We start from the raw sequence: 20,214 nt of genomic DNA, 5'->3' as shown, positions 1-20,214 counted from the left end.
ATTAAAATACTTTCATTTTTTCGTTGTTTATAAGATTTAATTTGCGACCAAATATTATCATCATTATCTGGTGGCAAAAAGTCTTTCTTTAATCTTTCTACAAGAGATTTCCAATCTGTAACATGTTGTTTAATACTTCGGTACCAAATAAAAGCATTCCCGGTAAAAAGTTCTACTGCGGAATAAAATAAATCTTGTTCACTAACTTTACGTGATTCAGAAAGCTCAGTAACAGTTTCTAAAAATGAAAATAAATCTTGAGGATTACCATTAAATTTAATAGGCCAGTCTGACACTGGACAGGTTAGCAACATAAGTCACAATAGGAGGCGGTACATTAATAACCGGTCCTGAAGGGACAGAACTAACATTTAAAATATCATGTGTCAGAAATTTTTGAAAATAAGTCAGCTTCAAGTTGATAACAACTAGTATAAACATCAGTTTGAATAGTCTCTGCATCAGCACGATTTTCATCTAAAATTACTCTTCTAATTCTACCAGCCAAATATACAAGACGAGATTTTATAACTTTAAACATTGAATCATTTACTCCACCCTCGAATTCAGAAATTGACAAAGAAATTGAATCTAAAGTTGCTTTAATTTCGAAAATTTCTTGATCAAAAGAAAGAGGATAATTTTCCATATTAACTAAACAAAAGGGTTATTAATTTCTCTACTTAAAAGACCTGACAAAATTTTACGTTTACTCTCAACATTTTTAGATGTCTTAATACCCCTTATAAGAAGTTCATAATCTAATTCTACTTGTCGTAATGATTAACTTTAAAAGATTCTTTCTCCATTGTAATTCAGTTGTTATTATTAAGATATTAAAGACTAAATGATTCAGAAAAATTTACTAATTTTAACAAAAAGCTGTTATGACTCGACGCAATCTATCAGAAAGAAATTATGTTCAATGTCAAAACCAAAAAAGACTCAAATATTCAAAACAAATTCCAAAATTTTACGAAGTACTAACAACGCTACCCTGTATACTAAAATTATGTCCACTCTGTATATTCAAAATATAACCTTACCTGTATATTTATATCAAGATCAAAATTTCAATAAACTATGTAGTCAGAAGTATCAAGTATTTATCTCTGAGTTTTAAACCGATAAACAAACACCCTCTATAACATAAAAAACAAAAATTGCTGTTGTACTGAAATATAAAAATTAAATTACAGAAATAATGAAAACAAAAATTCAAAACTATAGTCTTTGCCTTAAAGAAAATTTATCTGAGCCTAATAGAAATTATTTTACTGAATTAAGTTTACTAAATTAAGTCAATCAAATTAAGCTGAGCCAATCAAAATAAGCTGAGTCAATAAAATTAAGCTGAGTCAATCAAATTAAGCTGAGCCCCACGTTACAGGGCGTCATATACTTTATTCTTCTATGTGTGACGACTTTTCTGTCGTTACCCGAATAGAATGAAAAAAGAATCCGTTGCTCAGGGTTAGAGGAAAGCTGGGTTCGTAGGTAAGGCTTCTGACTCACAGTGACTTTCTAATGTTGTTAAATATTAAAATAAAAAATGATAATATATAGGCTGCAGAGATTTTAATATTGATGTTAAGAATTCAAATAGGTATGGTCAAAGACAGTGAAAAGGGCGCCACTTACTTTGTTTATAAGAGTGGTAAAGTAAGAAACCAAAAAGAAAAATATGATATCACAACATAGCTAAAATAAAGTAATCAACAGCATTAAGGGTCTATTATGTTTATCAGGAATAAAAGTCAGAAATAACTATCCTACATTAAACATTTATTGAAAACGAACACAAGTATCATCAATTAGTCACAATGATCCCAATAAAACCGCAAGTTATTTTAATTAGATTCGAATTTAGTAACTGTATTCTTTGAACTAAGTAAGCTACTTAATAAAAAAACAGGTGAAATTGATGTGTGTCTCAATACGATGATGTTTCGAAACATGTCGTGTACAAAAACCTTTAAAATCAATACGTGTTAATAATTTTCATATAAAATATCATAGCTAGGTAAGAGTGTACTGTACGAATCAAATTATAACTCATAACGTTAAATAAAAATAATTTTGACTACAATATGTGGGATAAATAGTGATAATTTACCAGGTTATTAAATCTGTTGTCTCAAAAATTATAAAATAAAAGCGTACCTTGTGTATCAAACTTAAGACTTATCTGAATATAGTTTCTTATGATGTAAACAGGTAGATAGGTATTCTCCAGACTAACAGAAGTGGATGCAGATGACTATGGCAGAAGTCCTCGATATCAGCCAAAGGAACGATTGTAATGTCAGGAACATTGTCTTAAGGTCATATGGTAGTTACTGAGTACCAGGTGGTAGTTACTGAGTACCATGTGATAGTTACTGAGTACCATGTGGTAATTTTACTTAATATCATGTGGTACTTTTACTGAGTACCATGTGGTAATTTTTACTGAATATCATGTGGTACTTTTACTTAATATCATGTGGTACTTTTACTCTATAAATAAAAAATAGTTCTCAGGACAGATACTAAATAAAAAAAAACAACTTACGGTCTGAAAATCAGCTTTACATAAATATATTCAAACCATATGCCGATCCAAACCAGTAATTAAATACTCAAGTAAACAAAATAACAAACGGAAATAACTGAAATAGAATTTAGTTAGATAGGGCTATATAAAATGGCGGATAAACTTACGGTGATCATTCCAAGAAGAAACCAAACAAATACGATCTATACTCTGAATTGCATACTTTACAAGGTTTTCAAATCTCCAAATCGGATACCCATGCAATCGAAATCAATAAGTGGATTCAGAGTGCTTTTCACTGGAAAATTTGTCGGACGCCGAAACGCGTCTTCTTCAGATCCAAATTCCCAGAAAAAAGACCTTCTTCTCAGTTTCAGAAACGAAAACAAAAAACTCTTTTCACCACAGACAAGTGAAATGCAATTAAAGAAGTTTGGCATATAGCGAATAGATGGCGCTAATAAACAAGACAAGTAAACTGTAAGAAATGAAGTTTGACATCTAGCGAATAGATGCGCTAATAAAAATTAAATATCGAAACAAGTGACCTGTAACAAATGGAGTTTGGTATCTTTGGCATCTAGCAAATAGATGGCGCCAATACTAAGAAATTTAAATAAAAATAGAATTTTAAATTCAATTTTATTAAAGGAAATAAAAAATGCTACAATATGTCAACTTTTGACCTCGCTTAATAAAAAATCGTATTTTAAAATTCAATCTAGAGTGCCTTAGCTATGTTAGAAACTCTAATACTTAATCAAGGAGCCTGAGAAAAATAGATTTGATCGTCTAATGTTTTAGTGTCTTGTCCTGGCCAGTTAGAAAATGCTCAAATCGTATTTTTAATGATATCTCATTTTTTTCAAATGAAACGAGGGTGGCTCATTAACATATTTGGAAAAAGCATTTTTTTACGAATAATTTGATACCACACACTTGGTATTTCGAGTCAAATTTTTGTTACGAACTCTCGCCAAGCGTCACAAAAATGGTGTCGATCTTGGAGCATCATCGTAACTCCTGCCCTATGTGAGTCTGGGGCTGAAAATTGGAATGTGATTTTCATGATATATTGACGACGTTTCATGCTCTAGAAAATTCCATCATCAATGGCGAAAAAATCGTCCGATTTAATGGGTTTTTGGAACGTCGTAACTCGGGCTCTATGTATACTAGGGGCTGAAACTCGGAATGTAGATGAGGCTCGAAGAGTCTCAGAAGAAACGTCAAAAGTTGATGTCCGATCGCGACCAAATATGGAGGGTAGGCAATGTGAGCGATGGTGCACACTGTCCAACCCTGTAAAGTTGAACACAACGTTTCATTAATTTAGATCTTCACCAGGGTGGGACTAACGATTCGATATTGAAGAAAAATGTGGGATGATTCCAGCATAATTGGGGACGGGCTACAGCGACGTTTCGAACCGATGTCTCTAAATGGATGAAATCATAAGGATTCTTCTTAATTATACTTTGGAACCAAACTCGGCCCAACTAACAATTTCTGTTTTAAAGATGTCCTAAGAACGTTTACAGAACTATTTTTATAAAATAACAGTATTGCGATAAACCTTTCAACAACGTTTATACAAAAAAACCTTTTGTGCAACAATTTAGTTCTTTAATTTGTTTTATTATAGCTTCTATAGCTTTTACCGGACAATTACATAAACATTTACAAAATTATTATAAAATATTATTTGGAACAATTATAAAACACTTTTATTGAAAACAGTTACAGAGTTAAATATTTTATCAAAATTATAACAATTATACAATTATCGAGCTAGAATAAAACACTTTTATAAAAGTTGTTTTGTTATACCAGCGGTTCCGATTTTGCTGTGAGGAACACTATGAAAGGAAGCTTTTGTTGTTGAATTGTACCCACAGAGCATAATTTATTTTTTAATCATCGTTCTGAGAACAAAAAAGTCAAAGTCAACAGTTATGTCTGAATATACAACAGCCATATTGCATTTAGCTCTGACCATTAATAGCCAGTCTTAGGTAAGAAATTCGGTATGCCATCTGAGGATTGATATTTTACTGCGAGGAAATTTTTTATATAATGTATGGTATTTAAATAGCAAAATTTTCAAGCACCTTAAATACTATGTTATCTATTTTTGAGTTTTAAGAGAAAGAATCAAAAATAATATTTCGTGTTTTTCTTTCATTTGGCCTGTACTTGTAATAAAATACCCTAGGATCCATCTTAGGGTAGAGAGTTGTGGCATTTTATTATGGGTAAAATGATTTTTTTATAATGCATTTAAATTTTTAGTAAAATTTTAGTAAAAATAATTACTACGTAGTTAAAATAAGAGAGAAAAATAACAGTTAAAAATAATTACTTACTCGTAAAAATTAAATTTTGTCAAAACTGGAAAGAAAAGTTACCGTAACAATTTCACCTCTTCTGTGGTTGTTGTCCGCAGGAGATCTTCAAAACCCGTTGGTATAGCTACATTTCGAACCAGTTGATTCTCTTTGTAAGAATATCTACTCCCGGTTTTTTTTCTTTTATTACAACTACGAGAGTGATTTTCTCAACCGTTGGCTGATACGCTGTTATGCTAATAAATATAATTTGGTAATAATTATAAATGCAATTTGGTGACTAAAAACATAACTAAATTCTCCTTATCGTTATCATTAAACTGTTAAAATAATTGGCGATATAAGTAAATCGTGTTCTTCTAAACAATTGTAATTGTCAATATTTTTGTAAGTAACTAGAAAAATATATTTTTACTAAAAAGTCGTGATTGAAAGTTTCACGTTTATATGACTATATAAGATTGATTGATTTTGTTTGTTTTAAATCATTACAATGGCGTCTTTGACATTAACTGTTCTATGGTAAGTACAGTTTAAATTATTTATAAGTATATATTTAAGTAGAATATGAACAAGAATTTTTTTTCTTTTTTAAGTAGAATATATATTTTATATACTAGAATGTATTTATTTTCATTATATTAGTATAAGCTCACTGCAATTAAGGGAATGTTTTTAGTTTGTTTTATTATTAACAAAATTAAAGTTTATGCCAAAAATTTATTGATGGAAATAAAGGAATTTTAAATATTTGCTAAGAATGTAATATATTTTAGTTTCTCCGTTTGCTTATATGGGCTTCATGCCTATAGCATCAGCACGGAACGTTCACCAGAATTGGCAGAAGAACATTCCCAAGAAAATACATCAAATGAAAGTGACACATTTCCTGAAGTAGAAATTTCAATAATTATTTTAGCGCATTGTTATGATAAAAGCCACTTTGAAGAGTCTGACGATTTATTGTATCACAATGAAGGTTATTTTTATTTTATTATATATTCTTAATTTAGAACGTTTTAAATAAATATAAATATCACTGTAAATGTCCGAAATGTAGTAAAACCTAGGATAAGTGTGCTAAACCTAGGATTTACCAAAAGCAAGTGGTAAAAGCTCGAAAACTTCTTTATTTTGCTTCCAATTCGGACATTTACCGGACCCAAACAGTAAATCTTAGGATTAAGTAATCTACAATATCGACAAATTAAGGATGTCGATATACAAAGACATCTCTGTTTTTGTTTACTTTATCATCTCTGTTTTTGTTTTACGATATCGATTTTTGTAACGTATCAGTTTTATATTTGTTACTGTAAATGGTCCGAAATACGGTAAAACCTAGGATAAGCGCGCTAAACCTAGGATTTACCAAAATCATTAACTAATTAGGTTAGCCTGGTTATTTGTAGGGTGTTAATGCATTTGTTAGCCTGGTTATTTGGAGGGTGTTAATGCATTGGTTAGTCTGGTTATTTGGAGGGTGTTAATGCATTGGTTAGCCTGGTTATTTGGGGGGTGTTAATGCATTGGTTAGGTGGTTATTTGGTGGGGTTAGATTAGATTAGATTAGATTCTTAGAGGTTGCTTTCGGCCTGATCCACTGCGACCTTCTCAGATCTATTGTGGTCCTCTTCTGATCCTTAGATTACACATTCTCCAGTCCTATCCTTTCACAAAGTTTAGCAACTTGGAGACTGAACCCTCTATGTAGCTCCTTGGCAATGGCCTATCATTGCCTATTACCGGGAACCGCACATTTGCCAGGCTGTCACACCGACAAAAAATGTGTTCTGACGTTTCTTCTTCAGATTGGCAGAACCTACACATAGCTTCGTCTGTCAATCCCATCAGCTTTAGATGCCTATTTAGCTTACAATGCCCTGTTAGTAGACCTACTACAGCTTTTGGTTAGTCTTTCTGTCCTTGCTTATCAAGTCTACCGTGAATTTTGGCGAATGTTCTACAATGAACCTTTTTGCTTGTCTCTGCCCTGGTGAGTTTCTCCACCATTCTAGAGATTTGTTGGCCACCCATCATTCCGTGGACATTCTCGTGACCGCCTTTGCAACGCCGCAGAAGGGTTCTGGGCCTATGAATGGCATTGATGAGCCTTGCTTGGCCCTTTCATCCGCCTTTTCGTTACCCTTGTGACCCTCGTGCCCTGGCACCCAGGCCAACGTAACAGTGCTACGTTCGCCCAAAGTATTCAGAGCACGCACACAGTCCCACACTAGTCTAGACTTGACCTCCGCGGAGCCGAGTGCCTTTAGCGCCGCTTGGCTGTCTGTGAAGATGGCCACAGAACGATTTGTTCTTTGTTGCCTTATTATTTCTTCTACACAATAGTGGATTGCCGTTATTTCTGCCTGTAACATCCTTAGATAGGCTTACGTCGAAGGATCTCCCTTGTTTCGGCCCTACTATCCCAGCTCCTACGCCGTCTGACGTTTTTGAGCCGTCTGTATACCAGGTTGCCTCAGCTTGAATGGGTACACCTTTACACCAGTCTTCCCTTCCTGATATGGTTATATTAAATTTGTTGTTGAAGCTATACCTAGTAGCTGTTGCATCATTTGGTAATCCCAATACTTTGTCTGCTTTTAGCTCTTCGATTAGCTTCTGGTTAGCAGCACTATGCGTTTGGCTTATGTGCTGCTGACCGTGAATTAACCTGTGCATGACAGATCTGGCTTTGCCTTGTATGAAAATATGTAGTGGTGGTAAGTTCAACAAGACTTATATCGCATTTGTAGGAGTGGTTTTTATGGCCCCAGTTACACACAGGTACGCAAGCCTTTGTGTGGAACTTAACAGCGTTACCGCACCCACTTGCTATGTTTTTGTCCACCACGCCACCGACCCGTAGGTTATCATGGGTGTTACTACCCTTGTGTATAGCCATAGAGTCATTTTAGGGTTAAGTCCCCAGTTTTTTCCACACATCCTTCTGCGCCTGCCTAAAGAGATGGCAGCCTTCTGTGTTGCCTTCGCTATGTGAGTATTCCATGTAAGCCTTTGATCAAAAAATATCTATTATTTTTTGACGGTGGGGTTTTGACGGACTATTTGGTGGGGTTGGTTGGTTTTTACTGCCACTTGCTTATTCGTACTTTTACCAATGCGGTGTGGTAAATCCTAAGATTTACTGTTTGGGTCCGGTAAAACTCCGAAATGGAAGCAAAATAAATAGTTTTCGGGCTTTTACCACATGGTTTTGGTAAATCCTAGGTTTAGCGCGCTTATCCTAGGTTTTTCCGCATTTCGGACATTTACAGTAACATTAATAGGTAATAGGAGAAATATTGAATGGAAATAAATAGAATAACATAAAGAATTATTAGTCTTAATAATGAAAAAAATGTATTTCAGACAAGCTTAAGTGTTTCCTTGACTGCCTGGAAGACATAATTTTGGATATTGTAGCTACCCAGGAAAATGGAGTATCGGGGAGTTCTTCAAACACTGAAAAGGGTTCTAAGAACGAAATTGAAACCGATTCAGGAGAAAAAAGACCCATTATAAGCTTTTTGAAAAAACAATTTAAAAAAGGTAAATCGATTTTTCATAAAGTGACCGGAGAAATGTTTAAATCGAAGGAGTAATTCGCACTTATCTCTAACATTCGTCTATTTTTTATTTAAATGCAAATCTGGATATTGGACCATGTAGAAAGTAATTCCTTTATACTAATTTTATATGCACAATATATGGAGACAATTATAAAAAAAATAGTTTTATTTAAATTATATAACCCTAGAAATTTTAGCCTGTGAACCTTTTTTAATAGAATTACACTTACTTTTTAAGGCCCGATTGTACAAACATGACTTAAACTCGAGTTCATGCAGACTCGGCTCAACGCTGAACAATTTTTTTTTGTTCTATAAGGTTATAAGATGATTAAAAGTCCAGTTTAAATGGCTCAATAAATTTAAATCGTCAAATAACTATTTTTTAAGTAATTTCAACGATAAGAAGTCACTAAATACCTAATTTAAAAATTAAAATTTTTGAACTTGGTTTAAGCCTAAACTCACCTTGAACCGAGTATGTACAGGGTGTCCGACTAAGAACAGCTCTCGGCTATATCGCGGAAAGTATTAGCCATAGAGCCTGTGGAAAAAATATTTATAACTTTCTTTAACTTATTAACTTTTCTTTCTCTATATTATACCGTATAAACAATAATAATAAGCTTTTGAATGTATACGCTAGGGTGCGCTGTCTTACATTTTAACAAATATTGCGCGTTTTTTCAAAAAAAACATAAATGCGATAGCATATGTAATTTTAGTTGATACAGAGGTTGATACTAAAGACTAATAGAAGCTTAAAAAGTCAGCGAAAACCGCATCTTGATATCTTTTTTCAAACTAAAGTTATTGCAAAATTAAAATAAATACGAAACTATAAGCCCTTAATTACCTTATTTTTCTAACACGGTATCACTAGCCTTTAGTGTCGCACAAGACAAGAATTCTTGTCTTGAAAATCAATTTATTGTCTTGTCTTGAAATTCAAGACAAGAAATTTTCAAAGTCTTGTCTTGCAGATTTCTTGAATGGCAAAATCTTGTCTTATCTTGCAAGACGCTTGAAATTTTTGTCTTGAAAAATTTTACATTCTAACAAAAAGGTAATAATATTATATTTATATTTTCTTTCATAGAAAGCGTCGTATACAAAATGTAATACGGAAAAATGAACAACGATGCTAAAAAAAATCTTAACAGACTTATTTGCGCTAAATAGCGTGCTCCACGAACTCATTAGTTCCAACTACCGTTAGTTTTTTTATAATACCATTATACCAATATAATTTTGTGTATAATACCAATTACCAATATACGATTTGTTGCCTCCACTTTATTTTATTTCATTCTCAACTCTAAAACACTGGCTATGATAGACTGGTCAATATTAATGCCGGGTTTATACAACATTTGCATAATCGTAATCATAATCACAGTCTTAATCATCGTCATAATCACAACGCAATTTTAATGTGCGTTTATAGAACATTTTCACAATCATAATTTTTATATCAGTGAAGTTGGGTAACATAATTAAAGGCTAAGTTCATGGTAGATGTCAACAGGTTTATAAGAAGTGGATAATTTAACTTTTATGATTATGACTATGACTGTGATTACGACTATGTAAATGTTACCCGGCATACCTCGCGCAAAGACCTAATTATCACTTAAAAAAATGTACCATTTCTAACTTTCAAGAAATCTTGCAAGACTCTTGAAATTTCTTGCATATTAAAGTCTTGTCTTGTCTTGAAATTCAAGACAAGAAATTTTGTAAGTCTTGTCTTGAATTTCTTGCAAGAGTCTTGGTCTTGCAAGACTTTTTCAAGACTCTTGTGCAACAATACTAGCCTTCTTGATTATGACCATTCTAATAAAAAATAAGATGAAAAAAGATTATTTTATTCAAAAAATTGACAATGTGCCAGAATACCATAATACTAGGTGTATAATATTAATATCTAATAATTAAGATATCAATGACAGTGAACAAGAAACGACGCCTCAGTGAAGTCATGGTAGGCTTTGGAAAAAAATTGCTTTTGACGTAATATATAACGTCAAAGTGTTATTAGATCAACATTTTGATAGTTTCAGCAGCGTTTTTTCTGTTTTGAAGAAAGGCATTTTTAGACAAGCAGTCAAAAGATAAAAAACGCTGCTGAGAGTATGAAAATGTTGACATAATAATATTTTGATGTTTAAACTATCCCTTTAAAAGCTACTTTCTTCCATTTTATTATTTTTCATAGCAGTTACACGCTCTAGGGGTCGTTCTACAAACTTGAAAATAATTTGCAGCAATTTCTCATGGTGTCTTTAGTTACAAATATGTTTTTTTCGCAAGTTCTATGACTAATACTTTTCGAGATACAGCCTAGAGCTATTCTTAATGGGACACCCTGTACAACCGGGCTTTAATGTTGGGTGATAAGCTGCAAGGAAGAATATCTGTTGTAAGAGGATGGCAAATGACCCTGTCCCCCCTACAACAGGAAAATCCCCATGTATGATGAGTTATAATTTAAGCCCTGCGACTAATACTTTTCGAGACACAGCTTAGAGCTATTCTTAGTGGGACACCCTGTACAACCGGGCTTTAATGTTGGGTGATTAGCTGCAAGGAAGAACATCTGCTGTCAGAGGATGGTAAATGACCCTGCCCCCCCTACAACAGGAAAATCCCCATGTATAATGAGTTATAGACTGTATGATGAGTTATAACTCATCATACTTTTTACATTGAAAATTTTCAAAAAAATGTTTTTTTCCTTAAATTTTGTGAATCAGTGGATCTGGAGTTTTCTTTCTTGTAAATTTAATCTACTACCTATGTTGCCATATTATCAAGAAATTACGTTTTTTAACTAAACACTAAAAAAAACACTTTTTTTTGAAAAAAATTCCAAATTTGCAATTTTTTTTTCGTGAAAAAAACCTCATAATCATGTTTATGGGATCGAAATACAGGGTGTCCCAGGCTGAGCGTGCATTAGAAGTTTCTAGAGAACCACAATATCTAGATCGGAGATTTTTTGCACATCATTGTTTTACAACGAGATCTATCGATTAAAAATATTTTCAAAATGGCGGCACTTCCGGAAATACCGGAAGTTGGCAGCAACTTTCTTATTTTAAATGGGTGCCTCCACTTTTTATTACAGACTTAAATTCTCTGTAAAATTCTATGAATATTGCTGTTAAACACTCTATACCTAACATTAACCGTTTTTGAGAAAATAGACTACTAGTTAAAATCAAGAAAAATATACGCTTTAAAACTAAATCTTAAATAACTTAAAAACCATTTATTTTAGGTATAGGAACATGTATAGTCAAAAAGTAACTAATTGAAAAGTCTTTTCACTAGTGAAATAAAAAAAGTGGGTTTCCATTTGAAAACAAATGATTTATTATAATTTTTTAATCGCTCAATTCTATGACAGCTGCGGCCGTTATTATATGACATTCAAACAATTTTATTTTTGAAATAGATAGTAACATATTTTTTTCTTCATGGCACAGTGGCTGTGGTAATCACTAAATTTGACGTTTAGGCTATACACATATTTTTGACAGGCAGTTTTTTTCTTTCAAAAATTAAATTTTTTTTTTCTCAAAAACGGTCAATTTTAGATATAGAGTGTTTAATATCAAAATTCATAAAATTTTACAGATAATTTTAGTATGTAATAAAAAATGGGAACACCCATTTAAAATAAGAAAGTTGCTATCAACTTCCGGTATTTCCGGAAGTGCCGCCATATTGAAAATATTTTAATCGATACATAGATCTCGTTGCGAAACTATGATGTGCAAAAAATCTCCGAGCTAGATGTTGTAGTTCTCTAGAAACTTATAATGCACGCACAGCCTGGGACACCCTGTACACCACCCTTAAAAACTGGCTTAAAAATATTTGCCTTATTTAAGATTTTCACCCTGTATAATAAAATAAATATCAATTACTTAATATGATAAATGTTATTTTTAGATGGGCTTAAGGCTCTACTTGATTATTGTAAAAGTATTATTTGGGATTTTACCAATACAAAGCATGACAGGGTATTGAGGAGTTCTAACCCTATCACTGAAAATAGTGCTACAAACGAAACTGAAACCGATGATTCTAACTCCACGGAAAGGGGTACAACAAACAAGCCTACAATCTATGATGAAAATCCAATTGTAAAACTATGGAAGAAAATTAAATGGTTTTTTAATAAATTATACGAATGTTTAAAAAAAGCATTTAAGAACCCATAATATACTTATCTCTGTTATTCTTATGTTTCTTCATTAATTGTCTCTTTGAATGTTGGTATATTTAGGAAGTAATTCCTTTATACTATAATTCTACATGCACAATATATATTATAATTCATAAGAAAAACAGTTTTATTTAGATTTTTAGAGACTATACAACTTCTCACTCTAAGAAAAACAGTTTTATTAAACAGTTAAAAAGTTACATATCAAAGTTGGGTTTTTTGTAATGGAACACCCTATATATTAATTGATTTTCGGATTCTGTGAGAAAAATAAAGTTGAGTTTTATAAGAGAAGTATATGACTAAAATGTAAGGTTTTAAACATATTTAACATTTTCTAGAAATAAAGAACAATTTTTAAATTACAATAAAAACTACCTAAATTGGAATTTACCTGGTATAGCCTAACATGTAGTTAAATTAACTATTGTAATTTGCGTTAAAACATAACTGGCACTTTGAACCGTTTTTCTCACTTTTACCGGTATTCACTGTGTACAGGGTGGGCCAAATTGGACGCTTTTAAAGGAGACACCCTTTTCTATAGGAGATAGACGAAAACTGATATCGGTGTCTGGAGCTCAATTTTTGTCAAAAACATGATGGTGAAAACCGCATATGCATTTTTAACAAATCGCTGTAAGTTTTTTGCTATGGAAAATTTTGGATTTTTATGAAAACAATTCCAAAGCACCGTTTAAGTATAATTTTTTTAAAATTAATAATTTAAGAATTATCAACAGAAAATTTGATTTTTAATAGGGAACACCCTGTATATTTTTATATTTATTGAAAAGAATTTAAAATTACCTTTCCAAAAATATAGCACATTTGATATTTTGCTTGATTCCTCTTCGTGATATAGAGTTTATAAAAATTCGCCTACTTACTTTAAATAAGTAGGCTTTGAACAGCGCCGTAGGTAATGCAAAAAAATTCTAGCTGTAAGCATCAATTAAAACGAAAATAATATTTGTTATGAGAGATGCAGAATCTTATAACAATTTAAACTATATTTAACCAACATCACACACACAACACATTTAAACTATATTTAATAACAATAAAAATAAATAGCAAACCAAGACATGAGATTTTGCTGCAGGTGTTCGACATATCGACCGTCTTCTGTTATGGACAGACGGGGCTGTTTTTGAACATTTCTGGCGAAATTCATTAACTCAGTGAGGGTGAAAGATACCCTCTCGTAACTGCTAAGTATTTCTAATTCTTGTTTACATTATACGGGCAATTTAAAAATAAGAACCTTTATTTATTCCTCAAATATATCCATAGGATTAGATCCATATAGGCACTAAGTCCGGCGGCCTCGACGGCCAATGGCTGGGATCTTGGTTAGCTATTCAATTATTCTTGAAATAGGCTGCAAAAATTTGTTGATAACTTCAGCATTCTGAGGCGGTGCCTCATCTTGTTGGAAAAATATGTTTTCGAGTTCCATTAGGGGCATATATAGGGGGCAATAAGGGGTCCAAAGCTTACTAGATAAAAGTGGCGAACTTTTAAAAATTCTGTATTTCGAAGGGGATTATCTATAACAAAATATCAAGTCTGCTATATTTTTGGAAAGGCAATTTTAAGTGCTTTTGAGTTAATTAAAAATATACAGGGTGTCCCAAATAAAAAATCCATTTTTCTGTTGATAACTCTTAAATTATTAATTTTAAAAAAATTATACTTAAACCATTAAATTTTACGTAAAAAGGTGCTTTCGAAATGTTTTCATAGAAATACAAAATTTTCCATAGCAAAAAAGTTAGTAACTCCTAAACGGTAACAGATATTGATTTGCGGTTTTCACCATCATGTTTTTGATGAAAATTGAGCTCCAGACACCGATATTAGTTTTCGTCCATCTCCTATAGAAAAGGGTGTTTCCCTTTAAAAGCGTCCAATTTTACCCACCCTGTATTATCTCGGCGCGAGAAAACGGCTCAGATCGGCGCCGACTACCGGTAAGAGGAAAACCTGCTTGCACTGTGTTTCCACACTAATTTTAAATCGAAAGCTGCAAAAAATTTAATTCTCCTAGTTTATTTTCAATTAAGCGTAATTGCAGATACGCAGCTCTATTGAATTTTACATTAGCTGGACTAAAATATTTGCATTTTATTTGCACACAATGCACTACAAAAGTTCCGCGTTCACCCTTTTATATTAATTAATCAAAAGTGCAGAGTTTTACCTACCCTTCCAAACATCTCAATGAATTTCATTTGTGATGGTTTATTTGGGGGAAAGAATAGAATCACACGATAAATTGTAAACGAAGTTCGTTTTCAACTGTTCGATTTACATGATTACAAATGTTAAAATGTGTTTTTTTATTTAACCTTCTAACTTGGTTAATTCAGTTATTTTAGCAAATTATATTTTTATTAACAGGTATAGTTATTATTCCTATATCATATACAGGGTGTCCTGGGCTGAGCGTGTATTAGAAGTTTCTATAGAGAACTACAACATCTAGCTCGGAGATTTTTTCCACATCCTAGTTTCACAAGGAGATATATCGATTAAAAATATTTTCAATATGGCAACACTTCCGGAAATACCAGAAGTTGACAGCAACTTTCTTATTTTAAATGGGTGCCCCATTTTTATAACGTACTTAAATTCTCTGTAAAATTCTATGAATATTGATGTTAAACACTCTATATCTAACATTAACCGTTTTTGAGAAAAAAAATATTTAAAATTTTTGGACGAAAAAAACCATAAAATAATTAACTAGAAAGAAGTGTCAAGTCTGTGTTAAATCGTGGAAACACGATACGCCACCGAAAGCCTTCGTTGTCGTCTGGAGAACTAATTTTCCAATTGACAGGTTGACATGATGGCTTCATTTTTATTTCCGTTTCCGGTTATTCAATGGCGGGCCCTCTTTTAGTTTAAATGTATTTTGTACTCTTTCTTATCATAAATAAAACAAAACAAAATTTTATTCAAACATATTTATTTCAAATATGAGACAACATGACTAAATAAATATAAAAAATAAAGAATTGAATGATTTCTACAGCAATTACTTAATTATATGCAATTTTAACGTAAATTAGTAAGGTATACGCATGACTTATAGTAATTTGTGAATAAATACACGTATTCACAGCCATCAGGGACAGAAAACGGGGGCAGGAACATGAAAACGGGAGCCTTATAGAAAAACCTGAAAACAGAAAAACAATTTTTTTTATACTAAAATTAACAATGTAAAAATATCAATAGGTATAAAATATAAATATACTGTTTAAAAAAGCGTCCATTATTCCCAAATTACTTAGAGACCTGGCTTATTAATCAAAAAGAAGCAAAAAGAGATTTTTAGGCGGATAACATAATCAGATTATCAGTCCGATTTATTGCATTATTGACAATAAATCGGCACATACTGGAGATAACTAATGTTGGCTATAGTTAAAAATGATCTTACCTTGTAAAAACAGTGTTTATTTACTACCTATTTTTCATATACATGGGACATACCTACTACTGCAGAAACGTCCATTTTCTCCAGAATTCTTTATGTAATATATATTTTATATACTTTATTACCTTTATATTTATAAATTTCAGCCGAAATATTAAATTGAACTTCCAAAACGAAACTAAACGGAGTAAATTAAAATGGCCTCGAATATTTTCTAATTATTTGTTCTAGAACAAATCTGAAGTTGTCTCTCAAACTGAAATCTGTCAATTCTAATATGTGAAGTTAGACAACAGTTAGACAAAAACAATGCTGTTCTTGTCTAGGCGGCCATACTTGTCGTGAGGAGAATGACAGGAATGACACTAATGACTGTTTCCAATTTTCCTATTTCACTGTCACCCCCCTGAAAAAAACTACCTGTCAAAAAAATTTGTATAGCCTAAACGTCAAATTTAGTGATTACCACAGCCACTGTGCCATAAAGAGAAATCATGTGGCTATGTATTTCAAAAATTAAATTGTTCGAATGTCATATAATAATGGCCGCAGCTGTCATCAAAAGAGCGATTAAAAAATTATCATAAATGTTTTTTTTTCAAATGGAAACCCACTTTTTTATTTCACTAATGAAAAGGCTTTTCAATTCGTTACTTTTTACTATACTATACATGTTCCTATACCTAAAATAAATCGTTTTTGACTTATTTAAGATTTAATTTTACAGCCTATATTTTTTTGGATTTTAACCAGTAGCCTATGACTTCAAACGTAATAAAAATCTATACTATATACAAATATATAAAATCCTTAAGTGACTGACATACTGATTAATCACGATCCTGCTCAAACCACTCAACGTAAGAAGCTCAATTTTGGTATACAGATTGATTCTAGTGTGTAGAGGTTCGATAAGAAGGGATTTTTCGAAATTCCAGTTCCGAAAGGGTGAAACCACCCCTCAAATATTACAATATTTTTCATTTAAAAAACGGTCAAGTTTCCGAAAAAACGCTTAAACACGTATATTTTATTTTGTTTTTTTACATATTTTAAGATTTTTTAAAAATGTATACGGGGTGTTTCGAAAAATCTGGTCATTGATTAATCACGATCGTGCTTTCTTTGCGATTGACCTTAGGGTGTAGAGGCTCGATAAGAAGGGATTTTTCGAAACTCGAATTCTAAGGGTGTGAAACTATCCCTCAAATATTAAAATATTTTTTATTTAAAAACCGGTCAGTTTTTCGGAAAAACTCTTAAACACGTATATTTTATTTTGTTGTTTTACATATTTTAAGATTTTTTATAAATTTATACAGGGTGTTTCATAAAATATGACCATTGAGTAATCACTATTCTGCTTAAACTGCTTGACGTTTAAAGCTGATTTTTGGCAAACGGATTGGCTGTGGGGTGTAGAGGTTCGATCAGGAGGGGTTTCTCGAATCTCAAATTCCAAGAGGGTGAAAACGCCCCTCAAATATTACAATATTTGTTATTTAAAAAACGGTTAGTCTTTCGGGAAAACGCTTGGACAGGCATAATTTATTTGGTTTTTTTACATTTGAAATAATTTTGAAATTTTTTAAAAAATCATAAAGGGTTTTCCAAAAAGTATGGGTAATTGATTAACCACGATTCTGCTTAAACTGTTTGACGTAAAAAGCTTATTTTTGGCAAACGGATTTTTCGAAAGTCAAATTCCAACGAGATGAAACTACCCCTCAAATATTACCAAGTTACATAATAATATCGCCATATTGTTTTTTCTCATGCTGACATAAATGTGAGAAAATTTTATCCAGTTTGTATGTTAATGGAAATTTTTGCTTTGCTTTATGATCACCATTACAAATGATTAATTCGACGCGAACGAAGTCGCTGGTAACATAAAATAACATAATTTTCGATAAAATCTTATATTATTCGATAAAGTCTCGATAAAATTATATATTTGATGAACTTAATGTGGTTTTATTTAATTTAATAATGTAAAACTGCTTTAATATATTTTTCTATAAGCGAATATTTGTACATGTGACTGTGACTACTGAGTGGTGACATCTCGTTGTTCTTTATAAATATTTTCCGATAACTCTGATTTAATGGATATTTTTTGCCTTAATTTTAAAATTAGGACAATTAAAAATGTTTATAGAAACTCCATTCGAAACATACATTGTAGGGAAACTATATTTCTATTATAAAGTTTAGAAAGTTTGTGCGAGATGTCGCGCCGTTTTAATCTGCGATAAAAATGGAATTTTTTATGACGATATAAAGTTAGCTTATTGATTTATTGTTCCGAAGTTGGTCCAGTTTGTCTAGAAAGAGAGAAAACAAGAAATGTGATACTTTTCCGTCTAGAAATAGAACAGATTTATAAAAAATGCATTTTATTGTAATGCTAACAAAACATAATATACATTGTCTGATACTTTAATTTGTATTTTAATAATAAAAACCTTTATTTTTAATGACGATGCCTACCTAATAAATATTATTTTAGACCTTAATACCCATAATACAGGGTGGACCGAACTGTATTCCGGAAACTTCGGAAGCATATTCTGCAGATAAAAATAAGTAAAAAAGTTCGTATAAATATATGTCCTAAAATGCTTAGTTTCGAAGATACAGGGTGTAGAAGTTTCATTTTTATTTCGATTTTTTCCAAATAATTTTTGAAGTAACGTCAATATTTGGATTAAAATTGATGTGTGGGGGTTTTGTGACACGAGAAATTTGATTTTGATATCAAAATGACTCCTATTTGTAGAGGGCGCCACCTACATGTGTTTTAACTGTTTTGAAAAGTAATAACTTTTCTCGTCCGTACCTGTATAAAACTACTGACTGAAAAAATATACATTTCCATGACTTTCTACGTAAAAAATGTATCTTGGTAAAAATCGCTACGAGCAACCGTTCTCAAGATATTTAAAATGGAAATAGTCAATACATGCCATTATTGACAAAAAATAAGCACAGTCAGTATAGTTATTTGACTGAAATAATAAATTTTATTTTTTTTTAAATTAATCATAAATTTTTGTGTGAAAAAACGATGATTAAACAGTTTCTTTTGAACTTTTGGCACAAAAAGTTTCAAATTTATGATTTCAGTCATTTAGTCAACATATTTAATTTATGTCAATGATGACAGGTATTGATAATTTTGATTCCAAATATCTCGAGATTTATTACTCGTAGCGACTTTTACCAAGAGACCTTTTTTATGTAAAAAAAGTAGAAAAGGTATATTTTTTTACTCAGTAGTTTATACAGGTATGGACAAAAAGTTATTACTCTTCAAAGCAGTTATAAAATATGTAGGTGGCGCCCTATACAAGTAGGAGTCATATTGACATAAAAATCAAATTTCTCATGTCGAAGAACTCTCAGACACAAATGTTCATCCAAATATTGACGTTACTTCATAAATTATTTGGAAAAAATCGAAAATTTCCACACCCTGTATTTCCGAAACTAAGCTATTTTAGGACATACATTTATACGAACTTTTTTAATTATTTTTATCTGCAGAATATGTTGCTGAAGTTTCCGGATTACAGTTCGGACCGAAGGAGTCTACCGGGTGCGTTTCAAAACTGGCTCAACCCTATAACTTTTTTTTATTTTTCTTCTGATAAAAAACGAGATTATTTGGTATATTTACTATATGACACAAAATAAGGATTGATTATCAATATTCAATTCTTGCTTCACCGGAAATGACTACAAATTGGTATTTTTTTAGCTTATTCAATAGAAAATGACACTCTGGATAGAATGACATAACATATGTCAAATTTTGACATTCTCGCTTAAAAAACCGTATTTTAAATTTCAATCTAGAGTGCCATGGCTGTGTTAAAAATACTATTTTTAATCAAGGAGACCTGGAAAAATAGATTTCATCATGTTTTTCGTGTCTTCTCCTGGCCGGTTAAAAGATCCCAAATCGTATTTTTAATCATATCTCAATTTTTGGGGAATGAGGGTGACTCATTAGCATATTTGGAATAATAATTTTTTTTCGAATAATTTGGTACCACACACTTAAT

General features: G+C 31.7%; 1 protein-coding gene across 1 annotated transcript; it reads left to right on the top strand.

The window, feature by feature from the left end:
* Nucleotides 1-5,295: 5,295 nt before the first annotated feature.
* LOC115875950 lies at nucleotides 5,296-12,777 on the top strand. The gene is made up of 4 exons (XM_030891557.1): nucleotides 5,296-5,406; nucleotides 5,661-5,863; nucleotides 8,257-8,436; nucleotides 12,417-12,777. The coding sequence occupies exons 1-4, from the start codon at nucleotides 5,378-5,380 to the stop codon at nucleotides 12,686-12,688; spliced, it is 684 nt and encodes a 227-aa protein (XP_030747417.1). The 5' UTR covers nucleotides 5,296-5,377; the 3' UTR covers nucleotides 12,689-12,777.
* Nucleotides 12,778-20,214: the final 7,437 nt, after the last annotated feature.

Source organism: Sitophilus oryzae, unplaced genomic scaffold (genome assembly GCF_002938485.1).
Source record: "Sitophilus oryzae breed Bouriz unplaced genomic scaffold, Soryzae_2.0 scaffold_1396_pilon_pilon, whole genome shotgun sequence".
Classification (NCBI taxonomy): domain Eukaryota; kingdom Metazoa; phylum Arthropoda; class Insecta; order Coleoptera; family Curculionidae; genus Sitophilus; species Sitophilus oryzae.
The sequence above is the reverse complement of the archived record's forward strand: the minus strand, read 5'-3'. Positions and strand labels throughout refer to the sequence as shown.

What these genes read in the sequence shown, in the direction of transcription:
- LOC115875950 (XM_030891557.1), top strand. Translation starts at nt 5,378, where the DNA reads ATGGCGTCTTTGACATTAACTGTTCTATG. An exon ending in TTGACATTAACTGTTCTATG is followed by an intron (nt 5,407 to 5,660) that starts GTAAGTACAGTT and finishes AATATATTTTAG; the next exon opens with TTTCTCCGTTTGCTTATATG. An exon ending in TTTATTGTATCACAATGAAG is followed by an intron (nt 5,864 to 8,256) that starts GTTATTTTTATT and finishes AATGTATTTCAG; the next exon opens with ACAAGCTTAAGTGTTTCCTT.